The sequence below is a fragment of the Podarcis tiliguerta genome, assembly GCF_965153285.1.
Source record: "Podarcis tiliguerta genome assembly, chromosome: 6".
NCBI lineage: Eukaryota > Metazoa > Chordata > Lepidosauria > Squamata > Lacertidae > Podarcis > Podarcis tiliguerta.
Window position 1 is genome coordinate 91,588,070 of NC_139539.1, and position 16,865 is coordinate 91,604,934.

The 16,865-nt window shown below is 45.5% G+C and overlaps 1 protein-coding gene across 2 annotated transcripts in view; it reads right to left on the minus strand.

Moving 5' to 3' along the window:
• Positions 1–6,107, minus strand: part of LOC310680088 (sterol O-acyltransferase 1-like) — a 31,358-nt gene extending 25,251 nt beyond the window's left edge. The window contains exons 1-2 of one of the 2 annotated variants that reach the window (XM_083446348.1): positions 5,988–6,107; positions 591–728 (exon numbers count right to left, since the gene is read on the minus strand). In XM_083446348.1, the coding sequence (XP_083302474.1) occupies positions 591–711 (121 nt within the window). In that variant the 5' untranslated portion in view covers positions 712–728; positions 5,988–6,107. Of the gene's footprint in view, positions 1–590; positions 729–1,603; positions 1,921–5,987 lie in introns of those variants that run through there. The other variant, XM_083446349.1, reaches the window with a different exon arrangement.
• Between the last annotated feature and the right edge of the window lie 10,758 nt (positions 6,108–16,865).

Consider the following 16,865-nt stretch of genomic DNA (forward strand, 5'->3'; position numbering starts at 1 on the left):
CGATCACAATAAGGGGGCCTGAAGAGCTACTGCCTGTCTGAGTAAGCAGTACTGGGTCAGATGAACTGCTGGTCCAACTCAGTAGAAGGCAGTTTCACACCCAGCTTGAATCTGAGTAAACAAGCTTAGCAATGAATGCCAGTATTCACATCTTGAGGCAAATATCTGGTAGCTGTTGAAACAAAAACTACAACACGGATAATTTAGGTATAGATACGTTTCCTAGTCAGGTCATACTAGTTCTCTAGAAGAATCCCCTCCGCTGGCTTCACAAATTTGGCACACAGCTAAAACAAAACTAGTCAGGGACAAATACAGTGCTAAGGTCAAGTTATTAGCGCAAGGCAAACACACTCAGAACTGGCTGAGTACCACGTTGAACTACACCACCAAAGATACATGCACTGGGTTGTAGCCAACAAAGTTTTACTCAGAGTAAACCCACTGAACATGGTGAACACTGGAAACAATTGGATTCATATTTACTTCAGATCTTTTGTTCACATGCAGATTTAAAATCATTTCACTGCTTATCATTTCATCTGCTAAATCAGGTAAGATCTCTGCAGTTACGGATGAAGAAATCTCACCATTGCTTGATTGTGGGATAGACCAGTCTGCTTCATGCCTCTTTGACAAGTCTTCTTTCTCTTCTGCAGTCTCATAAGTCGATCGGCGATTCCTTACGGAGATATTTTCTTCACCCACCATAGTGTCAGGCTAACGCACTGCAGAGGAGAAAATTTACTTGTATGAAGTACTTCAGCTTTTTATGACTATGCACTTATCGTTCTTTATTATATGATGTATAATTATAATCATTCTAAGATGATTACAAAACTTTTACAAAACAAGTCCCTAGGCCTCCTGGCTGCCAGAAAATATTTCTAAATACACCATTTCAGACTGATGAAAGTTTTGAAAGCTTTAGAGGATAGGGTTTGTTCAAAACCACAAACTGTTCCCTTCACTCTCTGAACCAGCCTCTCTCAATCTTGGTTGGGTCCCCAGATGTTGTTGAACTACAATTCCCATCATCTTTGACCACGGGTCTTCCTAGCTAGGAATGATGGGACTTGTAGTCTAACAACATCTCAGGATGTATGGTTAAAAAGCTGCCTTAACCTTGTATCTTTCAAAAGATTTGTTTTGATTGATTATTAATGGAAGTTAAAGTTGCAGGAAATGTTCTCTGACCCGATCTTTGTTCCTTTAATGCCGCCAAAGGAAATTACCACTTGCAGCCCCTGTGTTTAAGGTGTTATCTCAATTTAGAGGGATAAATACACAGCACTTTTTAACCATAGTTAAACACAGCACAAATAACCATAGTTTTTCATTTCATCCACGTTAGAAAACTATGGCTCCCACTTCCCAGCTTGGAACCCGGTGGGCTCAGCCTTTACGCACGGAAAGGAGAGGAGCAAGAGGCGACCAGCAGGCTTCCTTCGCTCCTTCTCCTCTCCCCGCACGCCATCGCTCCCTCTCGAGGGCGACCGGGGAGATTCAGGAGGGGTACCTGCGCCCCCTCTGCCGGCCCTTCGCCGCCCCTCGCCCTTCGCCCCAGTCCGAGTCCCATCACCACCGTCCCCGGAGCGCCCACCTGAGTCTCCGTGTCTCTCTCCCCCTTGCGTCTTTTGCAGCTCCGCAAGCGGAGGGAAGCACTATATGGCCGGGCTCCTCCTCTGCCTTCGTCAGGGCATGTAGGCGAAAGAGGAGGAGAAGCCGGAGGAGGAGATGGGAACAAGATACGTCGCTGCCCCTTGTGGAAACAGAATGGTGGACTAAATCACGCAGGAGGAACCTTTCGTCCTCCAGATGTTGCCAAAGGACAACTCCCAGCATCCTTGGACATTGCCTATGCTTGCTAGAGCTGATGGGAGGTTGGGAGCTTTGATGGGAGGTTGGGAGCTTTGATGTGAGGTTAGGAGCTTTGAGGATGGGAGGTTGTTCAACAACATCTGGAGGGGCAATGGTTCGGCACACCTGGGCTAGTTAGCTAATCCAGCAGTGCTTATGTTTCAGTCGAACAGTGCCACCTAAAGGCACCTTGCAGAAAACTATACAGTTGGGAGATAACGGTAATGATTTAAGGCAAGCTGACGCAGGAAACTGTCCCATGGCGTTTAATACAGCTTGTGCCAAGGGAAGTGTTCATAGAATGGCAGCCAACCTCATGAGATTTTTTGTGGAATTAGAATATGGCAACCCCATTTTGGAACCAGGATATGGCACGCACCTTGTCACACGGGGCAGCCAAGGGGGGCAGTTTTAATGGTAGAAAACAGCAGACCCATTGCTAGTCTGTAACATGGGGGCAAGGGCACTAACTTGTGCAAGCTGCTTTTATTTCTATTTTTGATTAAGATATATGCTTATTGTAAACCACCCTGGAATCTACTGGATGAAGTGTTTTAAATAGTAAATACAGGCTCCACACACACTATATGTGGGAAATGACTTAACTGGTTATCTTGTATGTCTCCTGAATCCCGCCTTCTGTGGAATATGCTATTGCATACATGGAAGCCATTCTTTTTACAGGAGGTGATAATTAAAGTTTGCTGGTAAAACAAAAGCCCTGTGCTTTAGGTCTTAAGAAGTCAAGAATGTCATGCATGCCTTCCAGGTCACATTTAAGATAAAGACTAGCACCAGGGTCAAGAGAGTTCATTGGGGAATACATTACATATCAAGTTATGCCAACTTTGTAAACACCATGAAACTCCACATCGCCTTCCTTCAGGAAGTATAAAGGTAAAATGACCCCTGACCGTTAGGTCCAGTCGTGACCGACTCTGGGGTTGTGGCGCTCATCTCGCTTTATTGGCCGAGGGAGCCAATAATGTGGTCATGTGGCCAGCATGACTAAGACGCTTCTGGAGAACCAGAGCAGCGCACGGAAACGCCGTTTACCTTCCCTCCGGAGCGGTACCTATTTATCTACTTGCACTTTGACATGCTTTCGAACTGCTAGGTTGGCAGGAGCTGGGACCGAGCAACGGGAGCTCACCCCGTCGCAGGGATTTGAACCGCTGACCTTCTGATCGGCAAGTCCTAGGCTCTGTGGTTTAACCCACAGTGCCACCCACGTCCCACGTATACAACCCACGTATAGGAAACAAGCTGCAGAGTGAACCCTGCTTCAGCCAAAAATGGGCGGCATCAGGATGAGGAAAATCTTGCATAATACTCAGTAGAAGAGAGCTGAATTTTAAAGCAACAATACTGAAAGTTATGCCAACTTTAATGATGCCACAGTCTACAGAAATAAACCATAGAATAAGTTCAGATTGGTGAACATCATGACAGGCCAAGCACAAGCCATTTTGCATATACAGTGTATGCCTGCACATATTGTGTCTCTTTAAACCAAAACACAATTTTCCAGGCTTGTTTCGTACCTTGCCAGCACAGAGTCTTCGGTAGACCCACAGGTTGACAACCCCACCCCCTTGTTTTGGTTCCTATTCCTTTAACTGTAACATGGCATGTAGGAATTAAGCATAAGAAGCTTTCCACATTGCTCTGCAATTGCATGATAGGTTGGTAGCAAGAGGAATCATTGCAGGAAAAAAAAGGGGAAAGAAAATAACAAGTAGATGGCAACCCTACATATCTCAAGAAGGGGGCAGTGGAGCTCCTTCGCAAAGCTTGCCTCCACCCCAGGCCAAATGATCTCATACTACCACTACAAATTTGCCTTCCCAAAGCATTTGGCCTCCACACAGAGCGGCAGAAACAAAGGGGGTTTAGTGGGGGGGGGGGGGAACCCTGATATATTGGCTTGCCATCTGTTGCCATAGATAAAACATCTGAACTAGGGCATTCTTGCCCCAATCTCCTTGCACTGCTGTTGCACTCTTTTCCACTATTTGAGCAAAAACTGAACCTACTACCACTACATTTAGAGCAACAAAGCCTGCAGAAGAGCAAAGAATGAAGCAGCTAGGTAGCCAACAGCCTAGGACACCCCTGTTAAAACATCTGCACTCCCGTTCCCGCTAGGCCGTACTGCGGCTGTTCAACCGAAAGACCTGAATGAGATGGGCAGCCTGGCATGGTCTATGAATTAATTGATGAGGAGCCTTGAGAGGAGAGCGAGGGCAACCATAGAGAAAGCAGTTCAGAGAGAGAAGGAAGAGGAGGAGGCAGAGAAGAAGAAGAAGAAGAGTTTGGATTTGATATCCCGCCTTTCACTCCCCTTCAGGAGTCTCAAAGCGGCTAACAATCTCCTTTTCCCTTCCTCCCCCACAACAATACTCTGTGAGGTGAGTGGGGCTGAGAGACTTCAAAGAAGTGTGACTGGCCCAAGGTCACCCAGCAGCTGCAGGTGGAGGAGCGGAGATGCAAACCCGGTTCCCCAGATTACGAGACTACCGCTCTTAACCACTACACCACACTGGCTCTCAGAGGCGTGGGCAGGTGTTCCAAGAGATACAAGGGAAGGACTGCAAGCGCTTCTCCCATAGATTTGTTGTGGTAGACTAGCATAGATGGTCTGATCTGCGGATTTACTTTGGGCGCTATTTCCCCCCTCTTCCTCCCGCCCCACCTGATGGAATTGAGAGCTGCAGATGGAGCACGAGAGAAAAGATATAGAACTGCAGCAGTATCTTCGTAGCTTGGACTTCATTTTGCACGAAAAGTGGCTGCTGCTTGTAGTTATTTAATTGCAGTGTTTCATCGGCTGGTGTCTTGAGCAGCAAGCTCTGGAACCGAAGGACTAAAAACCGGTGCTGCTCTCCCACATTATCTGGTCGCTTTTAACTGGTTGGCTAAAATCCCTTATTTTGGCTGCTGGTCCCTTATTTTCAAGGCTGCTGGCCCCTTATTTTCAAATCTGTAAGTTGACAGCTATGGCTACACCTTGCCAGACAGACTAGCTTGTCAAAGACAAGAATCTAGTTAGCCTTATGTCTGAACACATGCCTGTTGCATCCCAAAACAATTCTGCTGTTTACCTGGACGGCCGGGTGACAGTGAGGTTGGAGGATGCCCTGGAGTGTGGAATTGCTGGTGGCAGTTCCACTGGTGCAGCTGCACAGCCTCGACCTCACCCCTTCCCTATTCAGATAAGCAGCAGCAGAGCCACTGACATCGGGAAGGCTGCTTAGCCTCTCCACACACATTGTTGCGGATTAGATGAGACCCAACCCTGCCAACAAAACTGCTTGAAATACATTGCTGGATGGAGAACTTCCGAGTGGGTTCATCCAACTTTGTTCAAAGTGCTTTCAAGCTGGAATGGTTTCGCTGAACTTGTGTCTCCAGGATCCTGTTGTCCCCCAGCCAATATTTCTCTCATTAACTTTTAAATGTTTCTTTTTTAAAAAATTCTCTTAGTGCCCTGATAGAAAGGCAGCTTTATCAATCTTATTTCTATTATTTCTTGCCCACATAGCGCACCCTTCCACCAAATCTTGCTCAGGGCGGCTCACACCACCAGAAACACTGTTTTTGAAACATAATAAAACACAAAGTAATCTATAAGGATTACTTATAGTAATCCTTAAGGATTATAGATGGGACGCGGGTGGCGCTGTGGGTTAAACCACAGAGCCTAGGACTTACCAATCAGAAGGTCGGCGGTTCGAATCCCTGTGACAGGGTGAGCTCCCGTTGCTCGGTCCCTGCTCCTGCCCACCTTTTTTTTTTTAAAAAAATAATTTTTATTGAATGGTTTTATGATACAAAAAACAATACAGCCACACTACCACTAAATATAAAAATTACATACATCGATATGCTCCTGCCCACCTAGCAGTTCGAAAGCACATCAAAGTGCAAGTAGATAAATAGGTACCACTCCGGCGGGAAGGTAAACGGTGTTTCCATGCGCTGCTCTGGTTCGCCAGAAGTGGCTTAGTCATGCTGGCCACATGACCCGGAAGCTGTACGCCGGCTCCCTCAGCCAGTGAAGCAAGATGAGCGCCGTAACACCAGAGTCGGTCACGACTGGACCTAATGGTCAGGGATCCCTTTACCTTTAATCTATAAGGAACAGGGTCTTTTCCACACGGGCCTGCTCAAACCTCACGGTCATCTTCAGAGGCCTTCCTGAAAGGCCCCCTCCCTCGCAGCAGGTAGTGACTACTGGAGCAGGGCTTTCTCAGTCATGGCCCCCGGACTTCATTTAAAAAAAAAATTTATTACTTTTCCAACAATTTAAATACTAGATAGAAAAAATAAAAATGGATAATACAATACAATACAAAAACACTACATAACACTAACACTAACACCTAACACTAACACATTAAACTAGCAAAACAAAACAGAAACAATTTAAAACACATCAAACAATTTCAATATCTTATCTTCCATTCACTTATTTCAACAACCTCCTCACACCTCCCTTTTTGTATTCCACTTCTATTAATTATTTCAGCAATTCCTTTCCATCTTCCTCTGTTTTCTATCCTATAGTTATCTTAAGACATTCTAACCTTATTTTTTCTTTTAACACTCTATTAATCTATTTATACTTAATTCCTTATAACATTTCTACTAAAGCCATATAACTTCATTCCAACTTTGTTCTAACATTCATTAATTTTACAGTATTTCTGTAGATAGTCTTTAAACTTTTTCCAGTCTTCTTCCACCGACTCTTCTCCCTGGTCTCAGATTCTGCCAGTCATTTCCGCCAGTTCCATATAGTCCATCAACTTCATCTGCCATTCTTCCCGGGTGGGTAAATCTTGTGTCTTCCAATACTTCGCGATGAGTATTCTTGCTGCTGTTGTGGCATACATAAAAAAAGTTCTATCCTTCTTTGACACCAATTGGCCGACCATGCCCAGGAGAAAGGCCTCTGGTTTCTTCAGGAAGGTATATTTGAATACCTTTTTCATTTCATTATATATCATCTCCCAGAAAGTCTTAATCCTTGGGCATGTCCACCAAAGGTGAAAGAATGTACCTTCAGTCTCATTACATTTCCAACATTTATTATCGGGCAAATGGTAAATTTTTGCAAGCTTGACTGGTGTCATGTACCACCTATAAATCATTTTCATTAGATTTTCTCTTAGGGCATTACATGCCGTGAATTTCCTACCTGTGGTCCATAGCTGTTCCCAGTCAGCCATCGTTATGTTATGTCCAACATCTTGTGCCCATTTAATCATAGCTGATTTCACCATTTCATCCTGAGTATTCCATTTCAACAGCAAGTTATACATTCTTGACAGGTTCTTGATTTTTGGCTCTAACAATTCTGTTTCCAATTTTGATTTTTCCACCTGGAAACCAACTTTTTTGTCCAAATTGTATGCCTCCATTATTTGATAATAATGGAGCCAATCTCGCACTTTATTTTTCAATTTTTCAAAGCTCTGCAATTTTATTCTGTCTCCATCTTGTTCCAGAATTTCCCAATATTTCGGCCGAAATACAGTGGTGCCCCGCAAGACGAATGCCTCGCAAGACGGAAAACCCGCTAGACGAAAGGGTTTTCCGTTTTCAGAGGTGCTTCGCAGGACGAATTTCTCTATGGGCTTGCTTTGCAAGACGAAAATGTCTTGCGATTCTTGAGGGTTTTTTTCGCTCCCCACCCCCTTTTTCTAAGGCGCTAAGCTGCTAATTGCCTTTTAGCGGCTAATCCGCTAATCCCTTAAGCCTTTAATAGCCGCTAACAGCCGCTAAACCGCTAATAGCGCTAATCCGCTAATAGGGTTGCTTCGCAAGACGAAAAAACCACTAGACGAAGAGACTCGCGGAACGGATTGATTTCGTCTTGCGAGGCACCACTGTAGTGGCCCCCGGACTTCATACAATCCTCCTCCCCACCACCACCACCCGGCCAGGAGGTTTGCCTGGTGTGACAGACAGCAGCGCCAGAGAAGATTGTCTGGTGAGGCAGTGCCTCAGAAATCCCACCAGACGGCTGTAGCCTCTTTCTGATTGGCTACCAAGGCATCCAGGAGGGGGAGGGGGAGGGGGAGCAGCACTTTTGGAGGGAAAATAAAAGGAACCGTTTCTGAGGGAATGTCCAGCTAGCATGGGCAAAGCCAGAATGTATGTTGGGGGGGGGCAGAACCTCAGTTTGTATTGATTTAATTGATTTATTTGACGGGGGGGGCAGCTGTCCCGCTCTGCCACACACACGGCTGCGCTCATGCCAGATAGGTATAGATAGCGATAGGGAGGTGGTTTAAGAGAAACCGTGAGGTAGAGTTAGGAAAAGTGTGTTTCACATCCACCCTGAGGGAAATCTCTACAGCTAGAGAACGGAGTCTCTAGACTGAGTGTCTAGGGAGAGTATTCAGACAGGAGTGAACTGGAGGAGCCGAGTTCGAGTCAGGAGGGGAGAGATCTTCTAGAAAGAGAAGACTCCCAAACCAGTTAAGGGATGGTGTGGGGAGTTCCCCTGGCTCCGCAGTACTATTTGGAGTACAATGGTGCCCTGCAAGACGAATGCCTCGCAAGACGGAAAACCCGCTAGACGAAAGGGTTTTCCGTTTTTTGATGCCCTTCGCAGGACAAATTTCCCTATGGGCTTGCTTCGCAAGACGAAAATGTCTTGCGATTCTTGCGATTTTTTTCCACTCCCCACCCCCTTTTTCTAAGCCGCTAAACCGCTAATAGCCTTTTAGCAACTAATCCGCTAATCCCTTAAACCTTTAATAGCCGCTAATAGCCGCTAAACCGCTAATAGCGCTAATCCGCTAATGGGCTTGCTTCGCAAGACGAAAAAACCGCTAGACGAACAGACTCGCGGAACGGATTAATTTCGTCTTGCGAGGCATCACTGTAGTGGCCCCCGGACTTCATACAATCCTCCTCACCACCACCACCCGGCCAGGAGGTTTGCCTGGTGTGACAGACAGCAGAGCCAGAGAAGATTGTCTGGTGAGGCAGTGCCTCAGAAATCCCGCCAGACGGCTGTAGCCTCTTTCTGATTGGCTACCAAGGCATCCAGTTGGGGGAGGGGGAGGGCGAGCAGCACTTTTGGAGGGAAAATAAAAGGAACCGTTTCTGAGGGAATGTCCAGCTAGCATGGGCAAAGCCAGAATGTATGTTGGGGGGGGGGCAGAACCTCAGTTTGTATTGATTTAATTGATTTATTTGAAGGGGGGCAGCTGTCCCTCTCTGCCACACACACACACACGGCTGCGCTCATGCCAGGTAGATATAGATAGCGATAGGGAGGTGGTTTAAGAGAAACCGTGAGGTAGAGTTAGGAAAAGTGTGTTTCACATCCACCCTGAGGGAAATCTCTACAGCTAGAGAAAGGAGTCTGAGTGTCTAGGGAGAGTATTCAGACAGGAGTGAACTGCAGGAGCCGAGTTCGAGTCAGGAGGGGAGAGATCTTCTAGAAAGAGAAGATTCCCAAACCAGTTAAGGGATGGTGTGGGGAGTTCCCCTGGGTCCACAGTACTATTTGGAGTACAATGGTGCCCTGCAAGACGAATGCCTCACAAGACGGAAAACCCGCTAGACGAAAGGGTTTTCCGTTTTTTGATGCGCTTCGCAGGACAAATTTCCCTATGGGCTTGTTTCGCAAGACGAAAATGTCTTGCGATTCTTGCGATTTTTTTCCACTCCCCACCCCCTTTTTCTAAGCCGCTAAACCGCTAATAGCCTTTTAGCAGCTAAGTCACTAAGCCGCTAAGCCTTTAATAGCCGCTAATAGCCGCTAAACCGCTAATAGCGCTAATCCGCTAAGCGGGTTGCTTCGCAAGACGAAAAAACCGCTAGACGAAGAGACTCGCGGAACGGATTAATTTCGTCTTGCGAGGCACCACTGTAGTGGCCCCCGGACTTCATACAATCCTCCTCACCACCACCACCACCCGGCCAGGAGGTTTGCCTGGTGTGACAGACAGCAGCGCCAGAGAAGATTGTCTGGTGAGGCAGTGCCTCAGAAATCCCGCCAGACGGCTGTAGCCTCTTTCTGATTGGCTACCAAGGCATCCAGGAGGGGGAGGGGGAGGGGGAGCAGCACTTTTGGAGGGAAAATAAAAGGAACCGTTTCTGAGGGAATGTCCAGCTAGCATGGGCAAAGCCAGAATGTATGTTGGGGGGGGGGCAGAACCTCAGTTTGTATTGATTTAATTGATTTATTTGAAGGGGGGCAACTGTCCCTCTGCCACACACACACACACACACACACACACGGCTGTGCTCATGCCAGGTAGATATAGATAGCGATAGGGAGGTGGTTTAAGAGAAACCGTGAGGTAGAGTTAGGAAAAGTGTGTTTCACATCCACCCTGAGGGAAATCTCTACAGCTAGAGAAAGGAGTCTCTAGACTTGAGTGTCTAGGGAGAGTATTCAGACAGGAGTGAACTGGAGGAGCCGAGTTCGAGTCAGGAGGGGAGAGATCTTCTAGAAAGAGAAGACTCCCAAACCAGTTAAGGGATGGTGTGGGGAGATCATTTGCAGTACCTCAGTGAAGGAGGTGAGGACAGGTGACCCCACCTAGGCCTGAAGTCACCCCCCCACCCACCCAAAGCAGGCTCAAAGCTTCTCAAAGCTTTTCAAAAATCATTTTCTCAGCAGTTAAAAGAAACTTTGAGCCTGCTTTGGGGGGGGGGGAATGTCTTCGGGCCTAGGTGGGGTCACCTGTCCTCACCTCCTTCACTGAGGTACTCCAAAAAGTACTGCGGAGCCAGGGGATCTCCCCACACCATCCCTTAACTGGTTTGGGAGTCTTCTCTTTCTAGAAGATCTCTCCCCTCCTGACTCGAACTCAGCTCCTCCAGTTCACTCCTGTCTGAATGCATTTCGCTCTGCTGTAACAAAGGTCGCTTCTCAGGCTAGCTGACCTTGCCAAAAGGTCCATTCAACTTGCCGCTTTTCTTTCCGGGAACTGTGCCAATAGAAAAGAAACATATTTTGGACACGATGGAACGCCAGGCTTCTCATCCCTCTTTCCTGGGAAGAGTCCAAAAGAGTCCCAAGACAGGAGCTTTCTGTTCATGCTCAGGGGAACTCTTGAAGAGGAGGAGAAAGGGGAGGGAACTGGAAGGGGAATATTTGCTCTGTGCAAATGACTGTGAACCCGTGCTTGTTTTGTGATTTATTTATTTTTGTAATTAATTTTTATTCAGTTTCCAATAAACATTTTATCCAAATTAACATTCGCTTTGTACATAAACATCTGTTGGACTTCCCTCAGCCTATTTGACAATTCTCCATCTTCTCACTTCCTCTCACATTTCTTAAATTTATATTGCGCTTTACCACTCTTAATCTTAACCTATCGTTCAAACAACATTTCAATCAGTCTTTTTCACAAAGCTTCTTGAAAGCCAACAAGCGTTAGTTGCTCCTCACATACATTTTTGATATATTCTGTAAATTTATTCCAGTTCCTTATTTTCCCAGTCAATTTGTCCATCTCTGCATATTCCATCAACTTCATTCTCCATTCTTCCTTGGTCAGCATTTCTTCCTGCTTCCATTTCTGGGCCATCAAAATTCTTGCTGCTGTCACTGCATACCTAAACAATTTCACATCGCTTGTTTTGTGAATCTTGCTCCTTCTGCCACCCCGGATGGTAGAAATAAAGCTTTTTCTCCGAAACTATTTCTTGAGTGTCTGTTGACTCCCATTTCCCTGTCCCGGGCGCAAAGCTCTTCTCACCCGAGGCTAAAAAGGCTACATCAGGAAGTGTGAATGTCAAAAGGCTGCCTAAGAAACCAAAGTATGAATCTGTAACACCTATCCAACAACTGAGGGAACTGAAGTCAAGTGTAATAACCACCCTGAGACGTGAGGGTATAGGGCGGTATATATATTCAATAAATAATAGTCGGAATAAAATAACTGGAAATAAGCTGAGCTTTTTACCATCTGGTCTAGAAGCCTGCAGCATCTACCTGAAACGTAATAACGGAACATAAGCAACTGAAGTTTAAAAGAAGCTGTGCTTGTCATATCCATTCAATTTAGTATAATAATTTTTTTTAATAATATTTATTAGAAGTTTTATAGTTTTATAGTTACAGAAAGAAAGTATGAGACAAAAAAAACAATGAATTTTTTTAAACAAACAATACATCAAAAATAGAAAGAAAAAACAGTACATCAAAACAACAAGAAAAAACGAAAACATTTAAAAACACATCCAAATTCCATATCTTTATCTTTCATTTACTTGTTTCCTCGACTTCCTCACACCTCCCTTTTTTGTATTCTAGTTCAGATTAGCTAATTCAGCAAATCCTTTCCCTCTTTCTCAATTTTTGTTCTATAATTTATCTTAACACAATCTAGCTTTAAATTTTCCACTTTAGCCCATTAACAATCAGTTTTTGCTTAATTCTTTATAACATTTCTGCTAAAACCATATAGCTTCATTCCAGTATTCTTCTAACATTCATTAATTTTGCAATATTTCTGTAAATATACTTTAATTTTTTTCCAATCTACTTCCATCGACTCTTCTCCCTGGTCTCGGATTCTGCCAGTCATTTCCGCCATTTCCATGTAGCCCATCAGCTTCATCTGCCATTCTTCCCGCCAATTTAGTATAATCATTAATAGGCTAACTGTTTCCTGAAAGAACATTGTCTCCTAAAATATTCCTTGTTTTAGCCACTGTGCTCTGTCAAAGAAATCTTTCTTACTTGCTCAACTTCTGTTTGAGTCTCCAAGCATCTGATTTTTACCTCACACAAGAACCCAAAGGCGTAGCCAGGATTTTTGTTGGGAGTGCAGGCTTTTGTTGGGGGGGGGGAACCTCAGATTTGTATTGATTTTTATTGATCTGGGGGGCAGCCGCCCCTTGCCCCCCCGGCTATGCCCATGCAAGAACCAAAAGATAACCTCTGGTGGTTGAAAATCTATATAATAGAGTGTTGTACATAGTTTGAATCCGCTGTGATCCGTAGACAGAGGTGCTAGGCAAATTATTTATTTGCCAGGTCTTTTTCTTTCTTTGAAATAATTTTTATTTGGTTTTACAAATACTGATTTATAACAATACAAAATACATATCCATATTTAGAGATTTTTCTGAATCTCTGGACTTCCCACCTTCCCCTCTATGGGTCCTATTGTCAACCTTTTCAACTGCATATTATTTCATAATCCATATTTTATGTCTCTCCATTTTGTCCGTAATATTTGCTACATTACAACTGTTATTGCAATCCTGTTAATGTTTGCTTACAGTGGTCTCCTAGATCAGGGGTCTGCAACAGTGGCGTAGCGTGGGTTGTCAGCACCCGGGGCAAGGCAAGTAATTTGCGCCCCCTAACCCGGGGCATGGCAAGTAATTTGCACCCCCCCACCGCACTGTCCCTCCCCCAGATAGTCCCTCGCTCTCTCTCCGATCCGCCGGCTCGGATCGGATTCGCACAGCCAGCACTGCAGTGAGAGTGAGTGAGCCAGGTAGGGGCAGAGAGCTGCGAGTGCGAGCGCGCCCCCCCAGATGTTGCGCCCGGTGCGGCCAGCCCCCCCTGCACCCCCCACGCTACGCCACTGGTCTGCAACCTTTAAGACAAAAATAGCCACTTGGACCCATTTCCGAAGAAAAAAAAACTGGGAGCCGCAAAACCATTGCGACATTTAAAACAAATATATCTCCGGAGCCGCGATCTGACGCGGGTGGGAAGGTGGCGTCGGGACGGTGCGTGACTAACGCACGCACCGCCCCCATGCGACGTCACAGCCAGTACAGCGCCCGCCACAGTGGGGAGTGTCGGGGCGCACAATGCGCCTCCTCCCATCACTAGTATCCGCCCCGGAGCAGCGGCAAAGGTGTAAAAGAGCCACATGCGGCTCCGGAGCCGCGGGTTGCTGACCCCTGTCCTAGATAAATTATAATTTCCCCCCATTCTTTATTGAAGTTTTGGTCTTCTTGGTTCCTGAGCTTTCCGATCAGTTTTGTCATTTCGTCATGATCCAACAGCTTAGTTTGCCATTCCTCTCTAGGAGGGACTTTGTCTTCTTTCCATCTCTGGTCTAGTAACATTTGTGCAGCTGCCAGGCCTTTTAACATACCACTAAAGCTGTCTTTAACTGATTGTGCCCAGGGATCCCACTCACTTTATTATTCTTTTGTTCTGTGCCTCTTGAGTTTCAAAACCGTGTGTGCGTTGTGTTGTATGAATTTGTGAGCTGCCCTTGGAGTTTTTAACTGAAGGGCAGCATAAATAACATCTTGTACTTGTGGCCATGAACATTACGCTCGTGTCCATGACTATTCCAAACGCTCAGGAAAACATTCAGTCAGGGACAAAATGTTCATATACCAGCTTTTGTGGGAAAGGATTAGCAAACGCACAGAAGAATGATCTGTATGGGGAAGGCTAAGGACTGAGAAATTATACACAAAGAGACACTAGTTGTGGTGAATTGTAAACAGTGAAGCCAGACGGAAAGGAAATGTCAAAAAGTTTGGACAATGATAATTAAAATAATTACAGGCTCCATTTGCAAGAAAGAGTGGTTGATAACACAGATATATTTGACACTGGTCGGCCAAATTACATGGAGGAAGAAATATTGGGGGCAATCAGGTAGCCAGCTGCTTGAACAATCTGATATGTATAAATTACTGGGTGCGATGTTTAAAAGCTCTGGTTCTTGGTTTGCACATTTGAAAGCCACATCAGCCACAGCCAGTGTAACTGTAATGCTATTTTTCAGAAGGATCGGGTGGCAAGTTTGTTGTCCTGTTAGAGCTTTGTAAAACTAAACTATTCTCCCAGATGTAATATGGGGCACTTGTGTTGGCAGTACAGTGGTACCTCAGGTTAAATACGCTTCAGGTTACATACTCCGCTAACCCAGAAACAGTACCTCAGGTTAATAATAATAATAATAATAATAATAATAATAATAATAATTTTTATTTATACCCCGCCCTCCCCAGCCAAGGCCGGGCTCAGGGCGGCAAACAAGCAATAATAAAAACAAGTTGAATGATTACAACTTAAAAACAAAATTAAAATACATTAGAATATTGAAACATTAAAATATTAAAATGTAGCCTCATCGCAGGAGGAGAAGGAAAAGAAAAAAGAAAGAGAGGGAGGGAGGGAATCAAATTGGCTCCAAGCCAAAGGCCAGGCGGAACAACTCTGTCTTACAGGCCCTGCGGAAAGAAATCAGATCCTGCAGGGCCCTGGTCTCATGAGACAGAGCGTTCCACCAGGCCGGAGCCAGTGCTGAAAAGGCCCTGGCTCTGGTTGAAGCCAAAGGTTAAGAACGTTGCTTCAGAATGAGAACAGAAATCATGCTCCGGCGGCGTGGCGGCAGCAGGAGGCCCCATTAGCTAAAGTGGTGCTTCAGGTTAAGAACAGTTTCAGGTTAAGTACGGACCTCCGGAACGAATTAAATACTTAACCCGAGGTACCACTGTATTGGAATCGGCATATCATAACTTATCTAGAGCTTTGGGGGCTACCTAGATCTACTCGTAAGGCAGTTGGTTAGAGACACCCTACTTTTTAACAGGAATTTTGATTCAAAAGGTGGCCATTATCTTTTGGCTCAAGAAAGTTTTCCATTTGGTTTCACCCCTAATTTCATGGGCATCTGAGGACATGGGGGAGAACTCGTGGGCAGCTTTGAGGGGCCCATTTATTTCTAAGCCGGGTCTTTCATTATCCCACTTGATTACAAGGGGCTGTGATGGCACCTGTGAGAATGACTGATGTTGTGACCAGGTGTCGCTCCAAAAGGATATAAAAAATGTTTTGCCATTCCTCCTGGGCAATAGTTCTCTTCTATTCCCTGATACGAGTTGAAATGGCTTTTTCCCAAATGCAGAGTGAACACTTTACAGTTGTTGGAGGTTAAGGGAACATTATGGTGCCAAGTGTGAGGTTGTTAGGGACACGGGTGGCGCTGCGGGTTAAACCACAGAGCCTAGGACTTGCTGATCAGAAGGTCGGCGGTTCGAATCCCCGCGACGGGGTGAGCTCCTGTTGCTCGGTCTCTGCTCCTGCCAACCTAGCAGTTCGAAAGCACCTCAAAGTGCAAGTAGATAAATAGGTACCGCTCCGGCAGGAAGGTAAACGGTGTTTCCGTGCGCTGCTCTAGTTCGCTAGAAGTGTCTTAGTCATGCTGGCCACATGACCTGGAAGCTGTACGCCGGCTCCTTTGGCCAATAAAGCGAGATGAGCGCTGCAACCCCAGAGTCGGCCACAATGGGACCTAATGGTCAGGGGTCCCTTTACCTTTACCTATGAGGTTGTTGGATGTTGCTCAGCTGCATACCTGAAGGTGGAGAACCTGGTACACTTTCTACTGGAATGCCCTAAGAGGCTCTACCACTGAGCTATAAGTGTTGCATCTTGAAATGGAAAAACAGCACTTGCAGAAGCCCCCCATTCTATATTTCTTAATAAAGTTACAGGAGTTCTTTCCAGCTTTGGAGCTGATCTTGATTTTGCTATTAGATACACACTGAGGAAGAGGAAACAAGGCAACCCTGAAAAGTTGTATGAGACTGTCCCCATCTTTCCTTTCTCATACATGCTGTTGTGCAACGTGGTAGCTTTTTGTTTGTGATAGCAACATGCGTCACATGCCCCCTGGTAAGGCAGCCAGCAACCAGCTGGCACCTCCCCATTTTGCCTCAGGCGGTGAAACAGGCTGCTCCCACCCGGGTGGCAATATGGAAACAAATAACTAGGATTTAAGTTGAGGTTTCTGAAACAAATTTTGCGTACTAAAAATGCAGTATAGGGACAATAACAACCTCTGCAGTACTCCTCATGCATCAACAGCAAAACGTGCCTGTTTCAGTTTGAAATGAGCAGTGGTTCCCCATAGTGGGTGACAGAAATGAAGCATAAGGAATGCTGACGAGGGAATAGCTTCCACTTGGAGTATCTTTTGGAGAAGCTAAGTAGATAAAAGGTAAAGGGACCCCTGACCATTAGATCCAGTCTGGGG